The 25943-nt window shown below is 46.8% G+C and overlaps 1 protein-coding gene across 1 annotated transcript in view; it reads left to right on the forward strand.

The window, feature by feature from the left end:
- Positions 1-25943, forward strand: part of DNAI1 (dynein axonemal intermediate chain 1) — a 147028-nt gene that overhangs the window by 85156 nt on the left and 35929 nt on the right. Inside the window, exons 17-19 of the mRNA XM_083402835.1 lie at positions 1774-1922; positions 3345-3444; positions 18399-18584. Coding sequence (XP_083258961.1) covers positions 1774-1922; positions 3345-3444; positions 18399-18584 — 435 coding nt within the window. The remainder of the gene's footprint in view (positions 1-1773; positions 1923-3344; positions 3445-18398; positions 18585-25943) is intronic.

Below are 25943 nucleotides of genomic sequence, written 5' to 3' on the forward strand. Positions count from 1 at the left end.
CCATCACTACCGGGAAAACCACAGCTTTAACTATACGGACTTTTGTCGGCAAGGTGATGTCTCTGCTTTTTAAGATGAACTGGTCTAGTATTTAGTAAATATATGTGCGATTGGTTTTCCTTATTCTAGAATCAAATCCAGAACAGTAGCCTTATTAGTCTGTGCAAAGCAATGTATTGGCAAGAGTTGAAAGAAGCTGCATTTTAGGCGGGTTGGACTAGATGAGCCTCAGGGTCTCTTCTATGATTCCAGACTATCTCTTTCTGGGGAACTTGGCTTGTTCTAGTAGGTGGCTCCTAGCCCGGATGGCTCTGGATCAAGACCAAATTAGCAGCCCCCAAGTTAGGCCATAAAATTCAGTATTCTGAGCAGGATCCTCACTGAGCTTGTTTCTGTTTCCTCAATGGATAGTGAAATATACTCTGAGTCGAGAGTAGATTTCATGCTCTTTATTCAGCTCATAGTGGTGAGGCGGAATGGAAGTTCCCCCAGAAAGTCTGCTTTATATACATTATTTACACAATGGGCCCCACATGATTGGCTAATTCCGGGATTCACTTGTAGGCCAATCAGGTTGCGGATTCCCTTCCACCTGGAGCTGGATTGGGTGGCTCCTGTGGACCAATCAGACTGCTGCATTCTGGATCCTATTGTTCTAGGACCAATCAGACTGCCGCCTTTTGGATCCTATTCAACTCAGTACATAACAGATAGCCATCAATTGCCTGACTGGCTAGAATGAACAATGACTTCTTGACCCCCCCCTACCCCCGCTGCCCCAAGGGATCCCTCTGCATAGGACCCAAATTAGGGAAACTTCATAGGACCTGAATTGGACCAAAAGTGTTGTGCCCTTGGAATGATTTTGCAACGTGCAGAAATATCTCTTGGGAACGGTATCTTTCATAGAATCATAGAGTTGGAAGAGACCACAAGGGCCATCGAGTCCAACCCCCTGCCAAGCAGGAAACACCATCAGAGCACTCCTGACATATGGTTGTCAAGCCTCTGCTTAAAGACCTCCAAAGAAGGAGACTCCACCACACTCCTTGGCAGCAAATTCCACTGTCGAACAGCTCTTACTGTCAGGAAGTTCTTCCTAATGTTTAGGTGGAATCTTCTTTCTTGTAGTTTGGATCCATTGCTCCGTGTCCGCTTCTCTGTACTTCCAGACTTTGGGGGGCATTTTGCAAGCCCTTTAATATAACAAATTCTGGAAATACCAATGATCAGAAGGCCTCTGGAAAACGTGGTCTGACAATTCTTCTGCCCAGTTACTCATGGAACAGCCATTAGCCTTTCCCCCCAACATCTCCCTTGTCTGCGTTTTCTAGTCCATGATGGCCTTAGTTCTGTCGCTTGTGTAGCATCTAGCACGCTGTTTATGCTACATGTCTGTTAAATGAGAAGCAGAAGTTGCAGTCACCCGAATCTGACGTCCAAATCTGAACTCCGGGTTCTTTGCATTGCTATACATTAGCTTGCGGCAGCGTCTCCCGAGGAGCGAGTAGGAATTCTTCACGGGGCTGGAAATGGACGCTTAATAAACAGCCTGGCTCTAAAAATACTTCCATTAAGCCCAATTTCGCTGGCCGGATTCAGGATTGCAGAGCAGAGTGAGGAAATTACTGTGATGATCAGGGCTCCGTGCTGTGTGCCGAAGAGAGAGAAAGCAGGTATCAGGTGTTAAGTGAAAACTCGTCTCCAGGGGGGGGAGGAAATAATGCAGAGAGCTGAGCAGCAGAATGTCACCGACTCCTTGTATTTTTGCAGTGTTCAAAGTCCTACTCGACGCAATTCCTGGACATCTTTCATGCCCACCATATGGCCGTTGATGCCGTGAGCTGGAACCCGTTCCACAGCAAGGTTTTCATTTCCTGCAGCTCAGATTGGACAGTGAAGATCTGGGACCACAACATAAAGTATGTCCAGCCACAGTCTGTGCATTGCCCTACCGTCATCCCCGTGCACCGGGGGGGGGGGGTGGAGGGCAGTTGTGATTTGTGCTGATAAACTTTGGGACTCCCTGCCTATTGATCTCAAGCAGGCACCTTCACTGTACTCTTTCTGGCACCTGCTAAAAAACTAATTTTTTGTGTGTGTTTGGACATGCCTGCTCAGAGAGTTGATGCAGGTTTTAATCTGTCTTTAGCCTGTGGTTATTTTTTCAGTGTCTTAAATTGTTGTTCTTAATGCTTCTTATTTATAATTTAGGAAACTGATTTAGCGGGGGGGGGGGGGCGGATAGTGGATGCTGTGTGTGGGTGTGGGTGTATACAGTCATACCTCAGGTTACAGACACTTCGGGTTGTGCGATTTTGGGTTGCACACCGTGCCGAACCTGGAAGTACTGGAACAGGTTACTTCCGGGTTTCAGCGCTTGCACATGCACAGAAGCGCTAAATTGCGCTTTGCGCATGCGCAGAAGCGCCGAATCGCAACCCGCACATGTGCAGATGCGGCGCTGCGGGTTGAGAACGTGCTTCCCGCATGGGTCACGTTCTCAACCCGAGTGTCCACTCTGTGTGTGTGTGTGTGTGTGTGTGTGTGTAATCATGCAGTATATAAAGTTTATGAAATAAAGAAAATAATTTATGCCCACATGGGCAGGAGTCTCTGTGGCTGTTCTCCACGGCTATGGGATGGCCACAGCTTTCCTTCTGCAAAGGTGATGTGTCACTAGAGACAGCAAGGCTGGCACAAGAAGCAGCCTGAGCAGATGGGCAAGATGGGTTGGGAGGCCAGAGAAGCAGTCCCTAATCTAAAAGGTGCCCCCCCCAAACCCCTTCTTGAGGATGGTGGCTGGAGCAAACAGCTGGATCACACTCAGTTGTACACTGCAGGTGAGCTGCCTTTTGGGGGCACAGCTTTGAGGTCACACAGTGCAGCCCCTTGGGGGAGCAAAATGCCCCTGGCAGACTCTGGCCAAAAGATGCCCTTCCTTGGCCCACATGTGGGTGCCAACCTTCATCCTCGCCCTGCAGTGGGTCACACCAGAGAGGACTTATTCAGCTGCCCACTGGCCTCAATGGCCCTAAAAGCAAAAGGGGAGCAGAAAAAAGACCTTCTGGGCAGACTGGTTAAATTTTTCTGCCTCCAGGGAACTTTCCTTTACCTTCTACGGAACTGAACAGAACCTACCTTTTTTTGGAATATCCACGTCCGCTTTCTGTGTGCCATCTATAACCCTTTCCTTTAAACCAGTGGCCTGGCTCAAATTCCTCGCGCGGTTGCCTGCCTCTCTGCCTGGGCCTGTTCTTGGTTTGCTTCTGCCCGGAGCGGATTCTGCCCAGCCCTGACTCAGAAGGTGGCATCTGCTGACATCCAGGGTCTTTTGCTTGCAGGACTCCCATGTTCATCTACGACCTCAATTCTGCTGTTGGAGATGTTGCTTGGGCTCCATATTCCTCCACCGTCTTTGCTGCGGTTACCACTGACGGGAAGGTAAGCTGATTGTCTGCCTGCCTATCTATCATCTGTTGCATGGATTGATGGGTCCTGCTGGTGTCTCAGGTGAGCTTGACTGTGGGCCCTGTTCAGTTAATCCCAGTTTGGCTTTGACATGCATATAACCAACCATTCAGAAGTGATGCTGATGCATCTTAAGGAAAAGATGGATATTCTGTGCCTATCCAGACATCCCACAGGTACTAGACCAGACTTCTCATGGCAGGAAGCCCTTGACCACCTGTAGGTGGTGCCTCTGCCATCTCCCCCCCCCCCCAAAAAAAAAGTTTATTCATTTTATAACACAAATAAAGAACACAAACAGAAAAACAAACAATACAAACCAATTCTTATCATATCCTTATTTTTCTAAACATTGTTATGTGGGCTTCCCCAAGCCCCACCTATCTGATTTTCATTTTACTTTAGCAGTTTACATATATCATAGTTTCTAACCATCTCCCCTCCCCCACTTAAAATAACTTCACATTATATCATTTACAAATAGTACTATTTTAAAATACCCTATCTTCTACTTCTAACCCTACAGCCTATATCCACTTCCAAAGCTATTCTAAGATTTAAATATTAACATATTTTGTCAAATATTCCTTAAACTTCTTCCAGTCTTCTTCCACCGTCTCTTCTCTCTGGTCTTGGAGTCTCCCGGTCAGTTCGGCAAGTTCCATATAATCCTTCATCTTCATCTGCCAATCTTCAATAGTTGGTAAATCTTGTTTCTTCCAATTCTTTGCTAGCAATATTCTCGCAGCTCTTGTGGCATACAGAAAAAAAGTAACATCCTTTTTGGGGATTTCACCCCCCACTATACCAAGTAAAAAGGCTTCTGGTTTTTTAATAAATATGTTTTTCAACACTTTTTTTAGTTCATTATAAATCTTTTCCCAGAAGTGTTTTACCTTGGGGCACGTCCACCACATGTGGTAAAAGGTTCCTTCTTTTTCTTTACATTTCCAGCATTTATTATCATGAGTATGATACATTTTTGCTAACTTCACTGGTGTTAAAGCCTCTGCCATCTTTGGTTTGTTAGCTGGCCATTCCCCCCTGGGGAAAGTACCACTGGCAGATGTGGACACAGGGACCGCAGGTGGACAGGAAACAGGGGCAGCAAGTGGTGGATGTCGATGCTGGTGCAATGAACAGAAAAACCAATGAATCATAAAACGGTACAATTGGAAGGGACCCGAAGGGTCCTCTAGTCTAACGCCCTGCAATAAAGGATTCACAGCTAAAGCTTCAAACTCTGTTTGAAAACCTCCAAGGAAGGAGAGGCCACCACCTTCCAAGGTCATCTGTAGGCCCAGTGTCGAACAGCCCTTACTGTTGGACATTTTGATTGGCAACCGTCTCTCTTGGGAGATAATGGACAAGTGCAACTTTGGAGCTGTTGGACGGTTGCAGTGCTTGCTGTGGTGAGACACATGTTTTGTTGCAGCCGGGGCAGGGGAAGGCATCCAGCTGTGTTGCTGCAGATACACCAGGGCATTTCTTCTCTCTTTGCTCCTCCCAGCGGCCATTCCTCCTCTGGTCACTGCTGTGGATGCACAACCTGACTGCCTGTCTCCTGGCACCATGCTCATCTGCAAGGGATTGCCACACGGCAGGGTTGATGTTGCTAGTTCTTCCTAAAGTTTAGTCGGAACCCTCCTTTCTTGCAATTTGAACCCATTGGTTCCAGTGGAGCGGCAGAAAGCAAGCTTGCTGACGTTTACTTAGTGGGGTATCAGGACGTGCAAGGCCTGCCTTTGAACATAAAGCGAAAGAATATTCAGCATAAAGCAGAAGAAGCGGTGAAGAAATGTCCTGCATTTTCTCTCGCTTCCTTGGATAAAATCCAGGGCCATGGAAGGGTGTTTTCTCCCATGCCCCCAACCTGGAAACATTTGTTTATCAGCTACAACCAAAGGCAGGGGAAAGAACAGTTTCCTTCTTCCCTTCCTGCCCCTCTCTTTGGAGGTTTGAACAATCTGTATCCATGCAATGGTCATGGATTAAAAAAAAAAATTGGCAGGGGGAGAAACTCAGCTTTCCCTTAGGAGCGGCTGCAAGACATCTCTCTTTAGATGGAGATCAGATCTTTGGCAAAGTTATTCTTAAAGACGGTCCTTTCTCCATGGACCAGCGTGTTTGGGAAAGGCTGCAGCAGTAGCTGAGCTCACCGGAGCAGAATAGACCTTTTTGGTGATGCTTAAACATGTGCCCAAGATTCATTTCTAATAAAGTCTTTCCTACCCCACATCAGGGGAGCTGAGAATCGCTCATAACCTTTTTGTCCCTCCTGTTCAAATGGCTCAGCTCAATTACTGCGGATAATTCAATCCCGTCCCCTAATGAAGTGCTGCTGGCATCAATTCCGGAAAGGAATATGCTTTAATAGGGATACATGAAGCTACACGAGGCACTGCCAGGGGAGGGTGGACTTTGGTATTCAGGAGCAGCCACCTATTTTGCCGTGGCAGAAGACTGTTCTCCTCTCTGCCGCAACCATAACCTAAAATAAAAGGTTAAGAAAGGGAGGTGAACTCTTTGAGAACCACAGGTTAAATAAAAGTTGCCCTCTGTAGTGATGCTGGCCAGAGTGAAGGCCCAGGGCTGCTTGGCTATTTCAGAGGGCTAATGAGTGATTGGTCAGCGTAGGTTTGTAATCTACACCCTTGTGCAAATTAATTGAAACAAACAATGTAGTTTATTGTACAAAACTCACATGTTGTTGTTGTTTAGTCATTTAGTCATGTCCGACTCTTCATGACCCCCTGGACCAGAGCACGCCAGGCACTCCCGTCTTCCACCGCCTCCCGCAGTTTGGTCAAACTCATGCTGGTAGCTTCAACAACACTGTCCCGCCATCTCGTCCTCTGCCGTCCCCTTCTCCTTGGGCCCTCCATCTTTCCCAACATCAGGGTCTTTTCTCTTCTCACAAGGTGGCCAAAGTCTTGGAGCCTCAACTTTAGGATCTGTCCTTCCAGTGAGCACTCAGGGCCAATTTCCTTCAGAATGGAGAGGTTTGATCTTCTTGCAGTTTATGGGACTCTCCAGAGTCTCCTCCAGCACCAGAATTCAAAAGCATCAATTCTTCGGTGATCAGCCTTCTTTAAGGTCCAGCTCTCACTTCCATCCATCACTACTGGGAAAACCATAGTTTTACAGACAAAACTCACACATACACGTACAAATCTCACATATATGTACATTAGTAACAGATATGACCTCCGCTATTTTTAAGCAGCGTTTGAACACAGTTTGGCATGGAGTCTGCTAGTTTCAAACAGTCACTGTTGATTTTCGGATCCCTGTACCACACTCGAATCAGAGCCTGAATGAGCTTCTCCATAGTCTTACAGTCTACAGCACAGAGGCGACTTTTGCATATAGCCCACAAATTCTCAATGGGATTTACGTCCGGGGAATTCTCTGGCCAATCAAGTACCTGTATCTGCTGCTCTGTCACGGATTTCTTCACTACTTTCGATATGTGACAGGGAACTAGGTCCTGCTGCAATATCCCAGGACTGTCAGGATGCCTCTTTTCCAGCTCTGGAATAACTCTCTTTGAAGAACCTCAATATATTGCGGCAAGCGCATCATTCCTTCTATTGGCTGCAGGCTTCCGACACTGTAATGATCAACTGACTTTTCATGTTTGTTTTGAGTACAAGATTATAAACATGCTTTGTTTCAATTAATTTGCACATGGGTGTATTTGCCATCGGTATTTCGACAAAGGCGTGGAGTTGCACGAAAGCGCTTTCCCTTCTTCGCAGGGAGTGTAACTATGGAACTTGCAGGCACAAGAATGCAGAGGCGGCCACTGGTTTGGATGCCTTTTTCAGAAAGACGATGACATAGATTCAAGGGAGAGCAGAACTACCATAGCGGAGCCTCCATGTTCAGAGGCAGCATACCTTAGCCATGCTCCCTCTTTCCACCAGCCCTCCTTTGAACCTCCCATGAGCATTTTTGCCTGCCTGGAATACATGTTCGAACCCTGGCGATGCCTCTTGCTTCTCTGCGTGGGGGCTGTGCAGAAGAAGCTAACCTACTGCACAAAGGTAAAATATTGCATGCATTGCTCCGCCCATTTTGGACTCCGGCCCCACCCACCACTCCCATGTGGCCCCCAGAAAATTTTCAAGAAAGGAACGTGCCCATTGCGTTAAACAAGCTTCACCATCACTGCTTTAGAATCTCACGCAGTGTTGGGGAGAGTTTTCTAATGAACGGGATACCAGATTGGACTTTTGATCACTTCTCTCCCCAAAATAGGATGGTTCCTAGCAATGGATTGGACACAAATGCTACCTGCTCTGTTTTTTTCCTCCCCAAGCTGCCTTATTTGGCAGACCCAGCAAAGTGATTCTTATCTTCGCACTCTTGATTTTCCTGAGCGTCTCTCTTGATAGACGAGGGCTGCTGGGGTTCGCTTACATGGATTTGCAGAACATATTGGTAGGCCCTTAATGGCGCGAGCTTGAAAATGCGAGTCGTCAAGCGCATCCTTTTCTCAGAAAAGGTATCAAAGGCTAAATAATTTCTCTGCCATGTTGCAAAGGATTGAATTAAGCTGCTTCTCTTTCAAAAAGGAAAAGAAAAGAAAGGCATACAAATAAGCAAGACAGTTTAATGTATTGACCACGAAGACTGAGTAGTAATGAGATATTTTGAGATGGATAGATCCTTCGTCGGTGGTAATGGAGCCATCCTTGCCATGACAAATGACCTCAGGATAAATACCAGCCTGCCAAGTGCCTTCCTTGAGTGGCTCAAATGCTTCTTCGATGGATGCTCCTGGGGCCTTTAATTCCTCCTTGCTAAACGGAGCAACCTTTTGAGATTCAGAAGGCTGTAAACTCCGCAACGACCTTCTGGAAAGCTGCCAGTGGTTTTTTTGAACCACTTTCTGTCAGTCAGAAGAAGGAGGTTTGCCCTTTTCTGCAGGGTAACAACAAAACAGCACTGATCAGTTGCTTGTATAACAAATGGCAACCCAAATTGGCTTCCCATGTCAGTTTTTATCAAGGCCGCTGCTCCCATCAGGAGTCTCCGCCATTAATCCTCAACTTAAAGGTAAAGGGACCCCTGACCATTAGGTCCAGTCGCGGACGACTCTGGGGTTGCGGTGCTCATCTTACTTTATTGGCTGAGGGAGCCGGCATACAGCTTCCGGGTCATGTGGCCAGCATGACTAAGGCGCTTCTGGCGAACCAGAGCAGCTCACGGAAACGCCATTTACCTTCCCGCCGGAGCGGTACCTATTTATTACCTGCACTTTGATGTGCTTTTGAACTGCTAGGTTGGCAGGAGCTGGGACTGAGCAACGGGAGCTCACCCAGTCGTGGGGATTCGAACCACCGAACTTCTGATTGGCAAGCCCTAGGCTGCATGGTTTAACCCACAGCGCCACCCGCGTCCCAATCCTCAACTTACGCATTCTGTATTTCACCACTTCTCTAATGTCCCATTTGGTGCCAAAGGCTGCAAACTGGTGCAACCTCTCCAGAACATTTGAACAAATAGCCATCCCTCTTGGATGCTTTAGTTGAGTTTCCTGCATTGCAGCAAATCTCAGCTACGGCCATGACCACAAGCATATACAGTGGTGCCCCGCAAGACGAATGCCTCGCAAGACGGAAAACCCGCAAGACGAGAGGCGCTTCGCAGGACGAATTTCCCTATGGGCTTGCTTCGCAAGACGAAAAATGACGGAAAAAAATCGAATTTTTTTTTTTTTGCTCCAAAACCCCTTATTCTGAATCGCTAAGCTGCTAAAAGCATTTTAGCAGCAAAACCGCTAATCCCCCCCCCTAAAAAAGCCGTTTTTAGCCCTTTTTTAGCCAATAGCGCTAATAGCGCTACTCCGTCAATGGGCTTGCTTCGCAAGACGAAAAAACCGCAAGACGAAAAGACTCCCGGAACGGATTCTTTTCGTCTTGCGAGGCACCACTGTATCTAGGATTGAGGGCAGTACTTTGGAATCCAAGCATGTGACTTCCTGGACCCTGGAGTTAGGATCCCACCACCTTTTAGAAATGATCACCAACCATGTCCCATAACTAATAACAGGTAGGTAGCCATGTTGGTCTGCTGTAGTCGAAACAAAATAAAAAAATTCCTTCCAATAGCACCTTAGAGACAACTAAGTTTGTTACTGGTTTGAGCTTTCATGTGCATGCACACGAAAGCTCAATCCAATAACAAACTTAGTTGGTCTCTAAAGTGCTATTGGAAGGAATTTCTGTAATTAATAAAAGTGACTTTGCAACCCTGGCACAAGAGGTGCCTCAGTCATACTTGAAGTGTTCCTTGTACAAGGGCACAAGGACACCATCGCAAGACAGAGTATCGACAACTTTTCTGCTGTAGGGTTATGTGAAAGCACACCACAATTGCCTCATTACGTAACTCATGTTCAGAATTCCACAACACACACGTGACTGCTTTATAGTTACTATGTACTTCTGTTTGTTGAAGGGACGCAGGTGGCGCTGTGGGTTAAACCACAGAGCCTAGGACTTGCCGATCAGAAGGTCGGTGGTTCGAATCCCCGCAACGGGGTGAGCTCCTGTTGCTCTGTCCCAGCTCCTGCCAACCTAGCAGTTTGAAAGCACATCATAGTGCAAGTGGGTAAATAGGTACCGCTCCGGCGGGAAGGTAAACGATGTTTCTGTGCTCTGCTCTGGTTCGCCAGAAGCGGCCACATGACCCAGAAGCTGTACGCCGGCTCCCTCGGCCAATAAAGCGAGATGAGCGCCACAACCCCAGAGTCGGCCACGACTGGACCTAATGGTCAGGGGTCCCTTTACCTTCTAGTTCTGTTTGTTACTCTCTCAAGACATAGGACTATGCAGAAGGCAAGTTCATTTGTTACACTTTTAAGACATAGGATGATGCAGAAGGAAGATATCAATATGAAATGGCATCGCCAACAGGAACTGTACATTGTAATCGTTGGACTTGACAAGCTTTGGACTTGACTATCCTTGGACTTTATGACAATAAAAACTTATAGAAGGTTAATATTAATATGATACGTTATTGCATCAGGAACTGTGCTTTGCAATTTTTTAATACAATTACAGTTTTATTATATATAATGTTGCGTTACTTTACAGCCAGTTACGTGTGTGTAGGGTTATGCGAGTCAGGAGACTCCAATTCACATTTCACCCCACCTGCAAACTCCCTTAAGCAAGCCTCCGTCTCCAATAATACACATTTGGGCTACCTTGCTTGGCTGCTTATATGAATCGTTGCGATAATGAAGAAGAAACGCTCAAAAATCAGTGTGCCACGCAGCTTTCTCATTTCATTTCATTCCACGATCCAAAGAGCCTCCGTGGGGAAGGAAGGAAGGGTTGGGTGGTTCTTAATATGCAGCAAGGAAATGTCATCTCTTTTCTGACTGCTTTGCTCTTTCCAATATTTCTTTCCTCTCCTCTTGTTCGCTTGACAGCGCTGCGCAAAGGAAGAGGACTTTTTCGGTTTTAATTTGGGCATATGTATATATAAATAAAACAGATAAATCTTATATGCCACCCAGTCTGGATAGAGAACAGCCTTTCCAACAGAGCACAGGTTAAAAATCTAACCAGAGATTTCAGAGTCTTTTGCAAAGGTGGTTGACTTCACAGGATGCAGCGTCTATATTTAGGATATTGTTTTCTGTACTCCGCAGTGTTGATGGTTGTCTTCCATCACCTGCAACATAAAGAACCCTCAGGCTCTTTCATCACCCAGTTGGCAAATGATGTGTGTCTAGCCAGGGAGCCCTTTAATAAATGTGGCACTCATCCTGTCTTCCCAGGCATGCAGTCCATACAAAATTAAAAGATAGCATCCTGTTTGCATCGTATGTGTGAAACTGGCCTTCTACTAAGAGCTTGTTCACTTTTTCACTTTCCCCAGTGCTTTCCCCTGGGAAAACCTGATCTTTGCCGCTGAATCAGAGCAAACGTCAATTGGGTTTTCTCTAGACTGGTGTTTGCTCCAATTTAGCACTAAAGAGTGGGTTTTCTGGGAGAAAGCAGCGGGGCAGAGGCAAAACTACTGCTTTCTAGGCGCAAGCCAAGCGGAAGTGTGGACAAGCCCTAAGTCAGACCTGCTAGTTCAGTACTGGCTACCAGCTGCAAGATCACAAGTAAAGAAAAGTCTTTTCCAGTAGATTGGCTGAGTGCTATTTCAACACCTCCTTAATGGAAAAGCGAGTCTGGGCACAGCGTCTCCACCTATTAATCAGTTGTCTGGCACAGGTTGCTAATGAAGGAGCTATGTGGCAAACTTCTTGTTATGAACTTAGACGCTTTTCCGTTCCTCTTTTGGCTCTGCAGATTTTCTAGCCACCTTTTAATTTGTGCATCTAGCACAGGGATTGCTCTGTGCGGGGCTTTATTTGTGCTTGATCCAGAAGAACATGGTGTGGGGGATTTTGGAGAAAAGAATCTTAATACAGTGGTAACTCTGGATGTGAACGGGATCCGTTCCGGAGCCCGTTCGCATTCTGAAGCAAATGTAAAATGGAACTGTGCGTCTGCACGTGCGTGGGTCATGTTTAGCCGCTTCCGCACATGCGCATGACATCATTTTGAGCGACTGCGCATGCATGAGCGGGGGAACCCCAAAGTAATGCACTCCGTTACTTCCGGGTCGCCGCAGAGTGCAACCTGAAAATATTCATCCCGAAGCTACTTCAACCCGAGGTATGACTGTAATCACCAGTCCTGAAAGACCTGCACTGGCTCCCAGGACGTTTCCGAGCACAATCCAAAGTGTTGGTGTTGACCTTTAAAGTCCTAAACGGCCTCGGCCCAGTATACCTGAAGGAGCGTCTCCACCCCCATCGTTCTGCCCAGACACTGAAGTCCAGCTCCGAGAGCCTTCTGGCAGTTCCCTCCCTACGAGAAGTAAGGTTATAGGGAACCAGGCAGAGGGCCTCCTCGGTAGTGGCGCCCGCCCTGTGGAATGCCCTTCCTTAAGGTATAAAGAAAAGAAATAACTACAGTGGTTCCTCGGGTTAAGTACTTAATTTGTTCTTAACCTGAAACTGTTCTTAACCTGAAGCACCACTTTAGCTAATGGGGCCTCCTTCTGCCGCTGCGCCGCCGGAGCACGATTTCTGTTCTCATCCTGAAGCAAAGTTCTTAACCTGAAGCACTATTTCTGGGTTAGTGGAGTCTGTAACCTGAAGCGTATGTAACCTGAAACGTATGTAAGCCGAGGTACCACTGTATCTGACTTTTAGAAGACATCTGAAGGCAGCCCTGTTTAGGGAAGTTTTTAACGTTTGCTTTTTATTCTGTTTTTAGTGTTGTGTTGGTACCCAGAGTGGCTGAGGAAACCTAGCCAGATAGGCGGGGTATTATTATTATTATTATTATTATTATTATTATTGGCACGTTGCTGGGAACGTGGTCTCTGGAGCGGGACAGGAGCATCCTTGGCTGGTTCTGTCCTCCTTACAACCAGAGATGCTCCTGCACCCCAAGCCTGTTGCTGAATTTATCACCCCCTCTCCCCAAAGGACCTGCCAGCTTAAAACCCTGGCATGTTTGTGTCAGGGCACGCTGAGCTCTGCCTCAGCAGAGGGAGGCGAAAGGATCGGCCACGAGGCCAGCGGAAGCTGCATGTCAGAAAGATGCACGTCAGGATATAAAGGCCATGTTGGTATTTAATCATCCCTCACCTTTCTTTGCCGTATTGATTCCATCCGATGTTGCCAGGTTACCAGATCTTTTGCTTTGTAGCTGCTGCCTTTATTTCTGACTCATCCTGGATCCTTGCGCTGATTAGAGGAGATCTGGTGACACAGACTGGCCTTTCATTCGCTCGCCGATAAGACTTCCAGGCCGGCTTCATGCCATATCAAGGCTAGGATGGTTTAAGACTGATTAATTGGAAGCACATGCACAACATAATTAAACACCTCGGATTGTTGAAATAAAAACCTCACTCTTGACTAACTTGAGAAAAACGCTGCAAAATCGTGACAAAGTGGCGTATGAACTATAAAATCTATTAAACCCCATAAATTTAAAATTAAAGGTACTTATTATCCAACATGAAGGGAGGTACAACTTTTTAATCACTTAATGGTGGACTTTTCTAGTGGCGCAGAAATCTGTTTGTAATTATCTTAATACCACCGAGTGGAATGAAATCTCTGAGCTGTTTACATGTTGTCGTTTAGTTGTGTCCGACTCTTCGTGTCCCCGTGGACCAGAGCATGCCAGATACTCCTGTCTTCCACTGCCTCCCGCAGTTTGGTCAAACTCATGCTGGTAGCTTTGAAAACACTGTCCAACCATCTCATCCTCCATCATCCCCTTCTCCTTGTGCCCTCCATCTTTCTCAACATCAGGGTCTTTTCCAGGGAGTCTTCTCTTCTCATGAGATGGCCAAAGTATTGGAGCCTCAGCTTCATGATCTGTCTTTCCAGTGAGCACTCAGGGCTGATTTCCTTCAGAATGGAGAGGTTTGATCTTCTTGCAGTCCATGGGACTCTCCAGAGTCTCCTCCAGCACCAGAATTCAAAAGCATCGATTCTTTGGTGATCAGTCTAGCTCTCACTTCCATACATCACTACTGGGAAAACCAGAGTTTTAACTATACGGACCTTTGTTGGCAAGGTGATGTCTCTGCTTTTTAAGATGCTGTCTAGGTTTGTCATTGCTTTTCTCCCAAGAAGCAGGTGCATTTTAATTTCGTGGCTTCTGTCACCATCTGCAGTGATCATGGAGCCCAGGAAAGTCTGGAGAAAGCTGTTTTCATATAAACAGAATAAAAACATGAACAATAACCTTCAGTAACATTTCTTGGAAACCAGATGAAAACAGAACAAATCTCTCTCCCCGCCCACAAAACAGAGAATTAAGAGGAATCAGAGAATTGTCGAATTGAAATGGCTCCCAGGGGTCATCTAGTCCAACCCCTGCAATGCAGGAATCACAGCTAAGCCATTGCTGTCTCCACTTCTCAAATTATCCAAGGGAAGATGCGCTCACTAGGCCTGAGCAGTTTTTGTTTCTTTGAATAAAGAGTTAATTTCACTGACACCCATAGCTGTCACCTTTTCCATTTTTTAAGGGAAATTCCCTTATTCCGATAGGATTCCTCGCAAGAAAAGGGAAAAGTTGACAGCTATGCTGACACCGTGTGAGTTATGCCAACCTGCTCCCAACTCCTGCTTTGACACTTAGGCCAATCACACAGTTTTATTTCAGGAGCGCCAATAAGTGCATTTCTGAACTCTCTTCCAGTGCCTTCTCTGGTTTCTGCCAGGAAAAAAAGAAGAGAGAGGGAGAAATGCAATTCTTTTCTGTAGCTGAGTCAATAAACAAATAATAAGCTTTTGTCTTTGGGAGTTCACGGAACCCAGAGTTTGTGGCTGGAAAGTTCAGGGACTTGATTATCTCTGACCTTCTGCCCGCTTGCGAGCTTCTCAGCCTCTGTCCCTGGTGCCTCTTGCCTGCGTGTGGCTGTCGTGTTTTGGAAAGCCTGCAGCCAGCATCCAAAGCAATTTGCATTTGTCAGCGCCTGCCTGTGCACTTCAAAACAACATCCTACAGATGGCTCTTTCTTCATAACAGCGACTGGGGACCTCCCCGGACTGCTGCAGAAATGTGCCAAGCGGAGCCAGAATAGAGAAGGTCTGAGCAAGACAGAAATGCTACAGGGGAAGAAGGAGGAGGAGGAGGAGGCAAATGCCCTGCCTCCTAGTTTCTTCCCCAGGACCCAGTCAGACAGAGGTAGTCTGCTCCTGCACGTGGAGGATCCATGCAACTCTCATGTCTAAGAACCCTGGAAAGACCTTTCCCCATGCATTTGTGAATTCTATTTTTATTATTATTTATTATTATTATTATTATTATTATTATTATTATTATTATTATTACTACTAGAAATTTCAACACAATAATTTAAACAAAAATACATCATCCACATTGGCTCCCCCCTCCCCCCCGCCAGTGTGGTGTAATGGTTAAGAGAGGTAGTCTCGTAATCTGGTGAACCGGGTTCGCGTCTCCGCTCCTCCACCTGCAGCTGCTGGGTGACCTTGAGCCAGTCACACTTCTCTGAAGTCTCTCAGCCCCACTCACCTCACAGAGTGTTTGTTGTGGGGGAGGAAGGGAAAGGAGAATGTTAGCCGCCTTGAGACTCCTTAGGGTAGTGATAAAGCGGGATATCAAATCCAAACTACTACTCTTCTTCTTCTTCTTCTTCTTCTTCTTCTTCTTCTTCTTCTTCTTCTTCTTCTTCTTCTCCCCCAAAACAGAAAACCCAACCTCCCCCACACACACCCCAGACTTCCCTCAGCTCCTTTCTCTTGTTTCTCAACACATCTTTGTGTCTGTCCTTAATTTATCTATCTATATGTTACCAATAAAAAGTTTGTGAGTGTTTGTTCAAAACCTGCCAAGGAGTCCAATTCATTTTGTTGTTTCTTTAAGTACTTTGTGAAAGGTTCCCATTCTTCTTTAAAGTCACAGTTGTCCTTATCGCCTAGTTTTTTGTGTCAGTTTTGCCAAGTCCGCATGGTCCATCAGTTTCTCTTGCCACAGTTCTTTGGTCGGGATTTCTTCGTTCTTCCATCCTTGTGCTATTAAGACTCTTGCCGCCTTTGTCGCGTACATAAAGATGTTCTTGAATTTCCTTGGCAGGTCTGCTCACTGCTGATTTCAAGACACACACTGAAAAATACTCGGAGTCGGGAGTGGATTTCATGCTCTTTATTCAGCTCATAGTGGTGAGGAGGGATGGAAGTTCCCCCAGAATGTCTGCTTTATATACATTATTTACACAATGGGCTCCACGTGATTGGCTAATTCCGGGATTCACCTGTAGGCCAATCAGGTTGCGGATTCCCTTCCACCTGGAGCTGGATTGGGTGGCTCCTGTGGACCAATCAGACTGCTGCATTCTGAATCCTATTGTTCTAGGGCCAATGAGACTGTTGCATTCTGGATCCTGTTGTTCTAGGACCAATCAGACTGCTGCATTCTGGATCCTATTCAACTCAGTACATAACACACACAAACTGCCCACATTCTGGCTCTGAAGCTGAGCTGGGCATTGCGGAGGGAGGGAGGCAGGTTCCATCATGTTCAGTCCCCCCCCCCCCTCTCTGCATCCCCTCCCTGTTTAAATCCATTAGCTCAGCTTGCTTCTCTCCCACCCCTTGACTTCCTTCTCCATTAATTTCCTCCCTGGCCCTCTTGATTGTATCATCAAGGCCCTGAATAGCCAAGAGCTGTGGAGGCAGCAAGTCTGTGTGTCTCTGTGTGTGTGTACTTTCTGCATTTGTCAGCCAGCGCAGGAATCCCTCCACTTAAGAGCTGATTGCCTGATTATTTTAGACATTAGCTTGGGCAGTTAAGAGTCGGTGATGCTAATGGTGTTTCTGAGTGATGTGCTTCCACCCGCCTTGGAGCTGTATTGGTGCCAGCCTCCTCCAGCCACAGGTGCATGGGGTCCTTGTTCCTGTGCAAATGCGGCAGCTGCCAGCAGCAGGAGGAGCACAGAACTGCAGAGTTGGAAGAGACCCCGAGGTCATCTAGTCCAACCCCCTGCAACAGAACACAGGAATCTCAGCTGAAGCGGCCGTGACAGATGGCCGTCTGGTCCTGTTCGCTCCTCTTTATTTATTTATTAGAATTCATTTTCTGACGGGCCGCGATGCTTCTTTCTGTCTGGGCTAATTTCCTTTTGTGAGGGTTTCCTTTTGAGAGAGTGGCTGCTATGGTCTCAGTTTCTTTTTCTTTTTAAATATACCTTTATGAATTTAAAATAAATACATTTATAAGAAAACAGACGTACAAACAAACAAACAAATAACAGAAAAATAAAACAAACCACCACACTATAAGATACAAGAAGATTATTATAATATCATCATATATACTCCTGATACGGAACACAATTATAAAACTTACAGAGAAGATATTTAAAACTGACTTCCAATTAATCTCACTGTATCTATCCATTACTTTGTACCGCACAGCTACATATTTCTTATATAATTTCTTTTTACTTCCCTACGAACTTACATTTATACAATACAGGGATCAGTCTAATTCTGCCAAGATGTTTCCTTTTATTCCATAGTTTTCTAAAGATTCTTTAAAGATTCCCAATCCTTGTAGACTTTTTGTTTTGGTTGGCCTCTTACTCTTCCTGTCACTTTCGCTAGCTGCAGATATTCTACCATTAGGATTTGCCAGTCTTCCGTGTTGGGTATTGTTGTTCGCTCCTCTTTAATGTACTTCCTGTTTCAAAGGATAAATGCACACTGGAAAGAGAACATCCTTGGCCTTTGAAGAGATATGAAATATTTGGGGGGGGGGGAGTGGCCAGGTTCAAGGTGTTACTATTGGTATATCTATTAGTATATAAGGCCCTTAACGACTTGGGACCAGTTTACCTATGAGCATAGCTGTCAACCGTCCCTTATTTGGCGGGACACTCCCTTATCCCAGTGCCATGTCCCGCTGCTGTCCTGGATTGATGATGTCCCTTAAATTTCCCGGGTTTCATGCTCACCCGGCTCGGGAGGGAAGCAGCAGCTCGGGGTCCTCTGCCTTCTTTTTTTCTTTTAGTACTGTAATGTTCTTTCTTTTGTATGTTTTATATGTTATATCTGTTAAAATCAATAAATTTTTTTTGGGGGGGAAAACCACATTGGCAGGATTGTTGTAATAACCTGCAGTTTCATAAGAGTATATATTTAAGGAAGATGAATAAATGAGCAAATTAAGTTCATTTGGATATGCAGAAGATATGAAAAATTAAGGAACCGCAGAGAGAGGGGGAAGGAGGTCAAGTTTGGAAATGTCAAAATGATTGCAAAAATTAGTGAATGGTATAAACTTGAAAAGTATAAATAAAAAATAGAAATAGAAAAGGAACGTTCTTCAGCCGTCGCCTGTGTCTCCCGCCAGGCCCATGTCTTCGACCTGAGCGTGAACAAATACGAGCCCATCTGCAACCAGCCGGTGGTGGCCAAGAAGAGGAACAAGATCACCCATGTCCAGTTCAACGCCATCTACCCCATCATCATCATCGGGGATGACCGTGGCCACGTCACCTGCCTGAAGCTGTCTCCCAACCTCCGCAAGATGCCAAAGGTAAGTCAGTTTAAGGCTGGACCAGAGAGGGAGCATCTGCAGGCTGATTTGCTCTACAGGATGTGGTTTAAAATACCTCCCCCCCCCCTTCCCCTTTGAGCTTTTCACATTGGCATGTTGTAGCTGCTATTATGGAACCCAAGGGCCAAACTAGCCACGGTAATAAATGAAAATCTGCCCTTATTCCCTTATGGGGGACACAAGAGCCCTTTTAGAGTCCTTTGCAGGTTCTCCATTGGTCAGAGAAAAGAACAGAGGCCAAGCAGAGAATATTGAGAAGCAAAGCAGCTAGTAAGCCTGATCTTTATTGATCTGTTGCAACAGGGTGCTCCCCTCTCACGCAGGAGAAGGAGGAGGACTCAGAACAAAGGTGTGCCCGCCCTTATATAGACATTTTAAATTGCCCGCCCTGGAGTCCAAGACCACCCCCAGAAACATCATACCTACATCACAGAAACGGGTGGTCTACAGCAGAAATCTGAGTGCATTGTTTACCTCCTGTCTGGCAAGTTACCTGTTAATGCTCACTTGATAGATACCCTGGGGAGCCTGGCCAGTCTTTTGTAATGATAAATACTTAGTTCCTGAGTCAAGTCACCGGCTCACCCTGTTCATACACAGACATACCCTTAAGACAGGATTTGTGAAGGAAAATACATTGGGGAGGCTTTTCCATTTGACTTTGCAGAGAAAACACCTGGTCAGTTTGGGAGTCAAAATGGCTTCATGGCTGTTCTCCTGTGCTGCTGGTTTATATATTTATGTACGTGTATGCTTGCTACATTTATGAACCTTTATTATATACATAAGACCTTAATTTTTTTATTTCACCACCAAGCTTTGGGGTGGCTGCAGACAGAGAAGAAATTCCATTTGTGCACTGAGGTCCAGCGCCGAGGGCCTTCTGGTGGTTCCCTCCCTGCAAGAAGTGAGGTTGTAGGGAACCAGGCAGAGGGCCTTCTCGGTGGTGGTGCCCGCCCTGTGGAATGCCCACCCATCAAATGTCAAGGGGGAAAAACAACTATCTGGCTTTTAGAAGGCATCTGAAGGCAGCCCTGTTCAGGGAAGCTTTTAATGTGTGACATTTTAATGTATTTTTAATCTTTTGTTGGAAGCCGCCCAGAGTGGCTGGGGAAGCCTATCCAGATGGGCGGGATATAAATATTATTATTATTATTATTATTATTATTATTATTATTATAACAAGAAGGTATCTAGTTTGCACTTTTTGAACCAATGCACAAACTGAAGCACAATTATCTTCTGAAACCTCAAAGTGGTTTACAAAATGAATAAAACAATTAATATCAATTAAGCAATACAAATCTACTTAAAACTGACAAGCAATTAAAATCAGCGATAAACTAAAAACAGGTTATAAAACTCATCAGCGTTCTCCATATCTGGGGAAGCTTGTTTGAACAGAAATGTTTTTAGCAGGTGTCGAAAAGGGTACAGCGAAGGCGCCTGCTTGCCTGCCTGACACCAGCAGGGTTTTAGGCTTACCGAAAAGAAGTGACCACAAATGAGGTCTTGAAAAAGGCAGGAGTACAGAAAACATGGGAATGCAGGAGGCTGGCAGCGACATCTCTTTTTCCAAATTTTGTTTGTTTTGCTTTTCCTCGCAGGGACTCAAAAGTAGTTTGGACTAAATAATGCATCAGGACGCAAATGGGGCTTCTGCCGTAAGCCCCACCCTCAAAACACTGGCTGTTGTTGCTCATTGTAAATTCTTAATGATTTTCTGTTTTAAGCGAGAGCTGCTTCAAGTTTCAGCAGCAGAGTTGGTCCTCGTGGTCCCACCACTGTGCAATCAAATTTTTTGGTACAATGGTTGGAAGGTGTCTGGGTCACGTCTAAAAGCAGCAGACAGAATGGCCAGGATTTCTTGCATATACCGTATTTTTCACTCTATAGGATGCACCCGACCATAGGACGCACCTTGTTTTAGAGGGGAAGAAAAAGGGAAAAAAATTCTCCCCCTCTCTGCTCAGCGCTCCTTCAGCGAAGCAGCAGGAGAAACAGAGCCCCTTCCATTTCTCCTCCCGCTTGGCTGAAGGGGCGCTGCGCAGCTCTCCCTCTCTGCTGAAGCCAGGAGAGTCTTGCTCTCCCGGCTTCAGCAAAAGGAACCTGAAGCCTGCGGAGCGCAGCGGGAACTCGCGATGCCCTCCGAAGGCTTCAGGCGGCTATCCCTGAATCCTGGAGAGTGAGAGGGGTTGGTGCGCACCAACCCCTCTCGCTCTCCAGGCTACAACAAAAGCAACGCGAAGCCTCCAGAGCACGGAGAGAGCGCTCCCTCTGCACTTCGGAGGCTTCGCGTTGCTATCGCTGAAGCCAAGGAGCTTGCATTCGCTCCATAGGACACACAAACATTTCCCCTTAATTTTTGGAGGGGAAAAAGTGCATCCTATAGAGCGAAAAATACGGTATTTGCAAACCACTTAATACTGAAACAGTCTCCAAGCTGTTTACGAAAACAACAAATACGACATATATGTCCTGACAGGCTTATCCTGACTTACTTTTCTGCTGCGCTTTCAAAGTACAGATCTGCGCTTTAAAGCTCTGTATCTGAGTGTTTCTCCATTTATTTTTGTCCCAAAGCTTTCCCCACCGAAATCTGCAATTTACCTCTGCATCAGCAACCTGCAGAAAATCCTATTGCTGTTTGTTCCATTTCAGTAGTAAAATGTGGGTTTTCCCAAGGAAAGTGCTGAGACAAAAATAAAATTGCTCCGATGTGGAGTTTTAAAGTTTGGACTTGTGGAAACGCAGCACAAAAGAAAGTCCGGATGAGGCCTAAAACAATGAGGGGGGGGGTGTAATATTATTTATCAGTTAAAAAGCAAACAAACTCAAAGCAACTCGACAGGATAAAATACAACAAATAAAAGCAATTTAAAACCAGAAATAAATTAAAATAATTAACAATACAAAATAGTCATTCAGTAACATACTAATACATACCCTCCAATATTTCTCCGATGAAAATAGGGATGTCTCATTCCATAATGATAATTTTACTATTTATGCCCTATACATCTTACTGGGTTGCCCCAGCCGCTCTGGGCAGCTTCCAACACACCGTATTTTTCGCTTCATAAGATGCACCTGACAATAAGATGCACCTATTTTTTAGAGGAGGAAAACGAGAGAAAAAAAATATTCTGAATGAAACAGTGGATGTATGATTTTTGTGGTTCATGCTGTGGCCACAGACATGATATGTGATTTGACGGTGAGTTTGGGGTAGCCCAATGCAAAAATCCTGAGGATCCATATGGGTCCGTGCATTGTAACCACGTTTTTGCACCATTGCGGCCCCACGAAACAGTGGATGCATGATTTTTTTGGTGCAGGGTATAGCCATGGACATGCTATGTGGTCTGATGGTGAATTTGGGGTGACCCAGTGCAAAAATCCTGAGGATCCATGGGCTTTTACCTCCCCCTCCCAGGCAGCCTCCTTTATCGCTAGCCTCCCTTATCTCCCTCCTGATCGCTTGCTGATCAGCGGCTTTGTTTCAACACCCACTTCCCTCTTTCAAAAAAAAAAGCATAACCTGCTTTTTGCCCCTGGGCAATTCGGCTCCAGGGACCATGCATTCGCTCCATAAGACGCACAGACATTTCCCCTTACTTTTTAGGAGGAAAAAAGTGTCGTATGGAGCGAAAAATACGGTATATAAAAACATAATAAAACATTAAACATTAAAAAAAATTCCCTATACAGGATTGCCTTCCGACGGCTCGAAGGTCAGATAACTCCATACCCTCCAACATTTCTCCAATGAAAATAGGGACATCCAATCAGAAACCAGGCAGCTTCTCTACATCAAGAACATCCCTGGAAAGTAGGGACAATTGGAGGGTCTGTTAATATGGTCAAGTCCTACCCTCCCCACTAAAAGATGGGCACCACCATTGGAGGGAGGCAAGGTGATTCCCAAAGACTGGCAAGGATGGCACCAGGCCTGTCTCCTTGGGGAAGGAATTCCACAGATGGGGAGCCACCACTGAAAAGGCCTGTTGTACTGGTCCCAGGGGCTAACTGAGAGGCGAGGTCCGAGTCCAGTCCGAGGTCGAAGGTGCGGTATGGAGGCAGTCCGTCAAAGCTGTAGCTGGGTCCAAGGCGGGGAGTCGGGTGGGGTCAAGAACTCTGGCAGAAGAGAGGGACAGGGTGCAGGCAAGAACAGGCTAGTAACAACATTGCTCCCGCAACCTGGGACTGGGGCTGGCCGGCTTTTATCTGCCCCGAGGCACAGGGCAGCCCCGATGCTCAGGTGACTCGCCTCTCCTGGCCTGGAGGCAAGCACTCCTCCTATAGGAACTTAGTTCCCTCCGCCTCTCTGCCCTGAGCCCCTGCAGCTCAGGAGAGGCTGGAGGGTGACCGGACCCAGAGGCAACCTCACCTTCTCCTGACGGGGCTGAGAGTGGAGCACCTGCAGGCAATGGGTCCTCCATCACCTCAGGAGCCAGAGCAGACTCAGCTGGTGCCTGCACCTGAGGATCCAGCACAGGTGAGGACCCTTCAGGCTCAGGCCCCAGCCCCGGCTCAGCTGGTTCTGGAGGCGGGGACTCCTGTGCAGGCTGGGATCCCTCAGGTTCAGCCTCTGAGTCTGAATCCCAGGCCATCACACCTGTTCTCGTGTGGCCACCCTCTGCACCTTCCTCCGGAGGGGCTTCTGATGAAGACCACAGGGATGGGCTGGTTCATAAGTGGAGAGGCACTGACCGGAGAGCTGCTGCCAATCAGTGTAGGCAGTACTGAGGAAGACGAACCAGCCATCTTGCAGGTGCGGAAACCATGCAATATCAGCCAGTGCTTGATATTAAGACAAATCTGGGTTCTGGCGCATTTGAGGAACTGTCTGGCATCCGGCAGCTCTAAACCCTAACAAATTAAGCTCAGCACAGCCAGGAATAATCCCTCCCTGTCTTGTTTCAGTCCTGCTTTTCTCCCTTGCATACAGGTATTAATAGCTTGAGTGCTTTTTATAGACCCTTTCTCTGATTTCTCGATTGCCTCCAATGGTGAGGATAAACATGACACTGTGCATTGTTAGCAAGGGCAGCTCAAGCTGGAGAGACGGACAGCTGGAGGGAGACAAAATTCGCTTCGCAGTTTGTCTCTGGTCTCGCTCGCCTGTTACACTTAAAGGGGCGTTTGCCGAGGAATTTCAGTGTTTCCCGCAGGGAAAGCAGCAGTTGTGATCTACAGGCTAATCTGAGGGGTGGGCTTGCGCATGGACCTTGTCTGACTGATCCCTTAATGAATGGGGGGGAATCTGTAATTACAAAGGAAGCGCACGCTCTCTGCCAGAGACATTCTCTGGGGATGAATGGTCTTGCCACCCACGGCGCCATGGCATTTTGAACCACTGTGTTACGCAGAAGCTCACCCCATGCTCGGTAAATGGCGTTTAGCGAAATGGTGAGCTTTTTCCAAGGAGGTTCCTCGTGGGGGACTTTCCTAGTCTTTGTTTCCTTCAGCGCCAGACGGGAAGTTTGGTTCTTTAGGGAACGTCTCTCAGATGGGACGTGCATCCCATCCTGCCTGCCTTAGGACCATAGCTGTCAACCGTCCCTTATTTGGCGGGACAGTCCCTTATCCCAGCGCCGTGTCTCGCTGCTGTCCCTTATTGATGATGTCCCTTAAATTTCCCGGGTTTCAAAGGAAGCAGCTCCTCTCCCTCCCTCCCTGCCGGCCAGGGAGGAGGGAGGCTCCAACTGGGTTGCTTGGCTGCATTGCTCGCCCAATAAGGAGTCTAAGAACGACTGGGGGGTGGAGCTTGCATGCCTTGTGCCGATCAAATCGGCCGCGTTGCCTGGGGACTCGCCTTTGCTCAGCGCTTCCCAGCGGAGAGGTGATGGTGGTTTTCCTTGCTGCATCCCCTTTGCCGGATTGCTGCGCTGTGGGAACCACTGTCTGAGTCTTTGTTTGGCTGCTGGCTGGGCTTTCTGCCTTTGGCTTGGAGGGGCTCAGAGGTTGAACCTACCTGTGCTCTGAAAATCCCTTATTTTGGCTGCTGATCCCTTATTTTTGAGGCTGCTGGTCCCTTATTTTCAAATCTGTAAGTTGACAGCTATGCTCAGGACGGACTCGCAGCTGCCCCCTGCCTTCAGCCAAGCAGGTGTATGGGAGACCCATGGGGATCTTTGCCCAGATCAAACACTGTGAGAGCCACGTCTATTGTTTCTGAAGGGCTCTCCTCCTCCCAGAGAGGAGGGGTTGTGAGCGGGAGCAGCTTCCCACAGGGGCAGGGGGGCGTGTAAGGCTCCCTGCTCCTGATTGCTTCAGCTGCTGCGGCCAAACCTTCTGGCCAACCAATAGGGCTGGCTGGTGGGCGGGGCTAGCCGCATTTAAGCAGCCGCGGCAGCGCTCAGCTCCCAGTCTGTGCCTGCTATTGACAAATCCAGGAAACTTTTGAATGGTGTGGTGGTCCGCAAGCTGCTATATATGAATGGCCACGTGATCGCACACCCTGACATCTGTTTCAGCAGTCTGGTTCTTTTTCGTGATGATGACGTCAATCTTTCCGATCAAGGGAATGATGTGTGGTTGGCAGACATCACCAGAAGTATTAGGAATTGGTTGCAGCAGTGAGGGTACTGACGACGAGCCCTTTGGCTCGGGTGGTGGTTAGGCATTGGAATATGTGTGCTGTGTTGGAAGATTGGGTATGGCCATCATCTACCCCTCCTCTTTGGAATCCGGCGGTCGTGGATCCTGTCCGATGCCCTGCTGGTGGCTTGGGCCAGGGCACGACCCCTGGTGACATCATGGGGAAGCTTCCAGTTGTATTTGCATCAACAAGCTCCTCCCACTGTTTGTTAACCCTGATATGACTCCTGTGGAGTCTTGTATTGCTGTTTCATCCAATGCCTAAGCCAATACTACTCACATGCTGTAACCAGTAAAAGTTGTGGCCTAATTTTGCCCATTAACCTAAAATAATGTGTCTTTGTGGCTTATTATACTCATATGCGGGTGGCGGGTCCTTGACTCACAAGAAGTGTGGGAGTGTGAACTGGGATGCCAGAAAGATTGGAGCATCCTTCTTTCTAAGACCAATGAACTACAAAACAACAGCAGTAAACCGCTGTGCGAATCAACCTGGAATTCAGACCTGACTCTAGTTTGAGGGGCGCAAATTCAAGTCTGGCATGGGCCAGATGAGGGATGGGTGTATTTGCCAATGTCTTTTTCTCCAAGTTTCTCGTTTCCCACCCACCCCCACCCCCAGTTTCAAGTTCATTTCTAAGTTTGCAATTTTTTCCTTTTTTTGAGCCCTAGTGAAAATTTATCAGCATTCTAATGCAAATTTCTCACAACATGCACATTTTTGTATGCCTTTTT

Source organism: Podarcis tiliguerta (assembly GCF_965153285.1).
Source record: "Podarcis tiliguerta genome assembly, chromosome: 11".
Taxonomy (NCBI): Eukaryota; Metazoa; Chordata; class Lepidosauria; order Squamata; family Lacertidae; genus Podarcis; species Podarcis tiliguerta.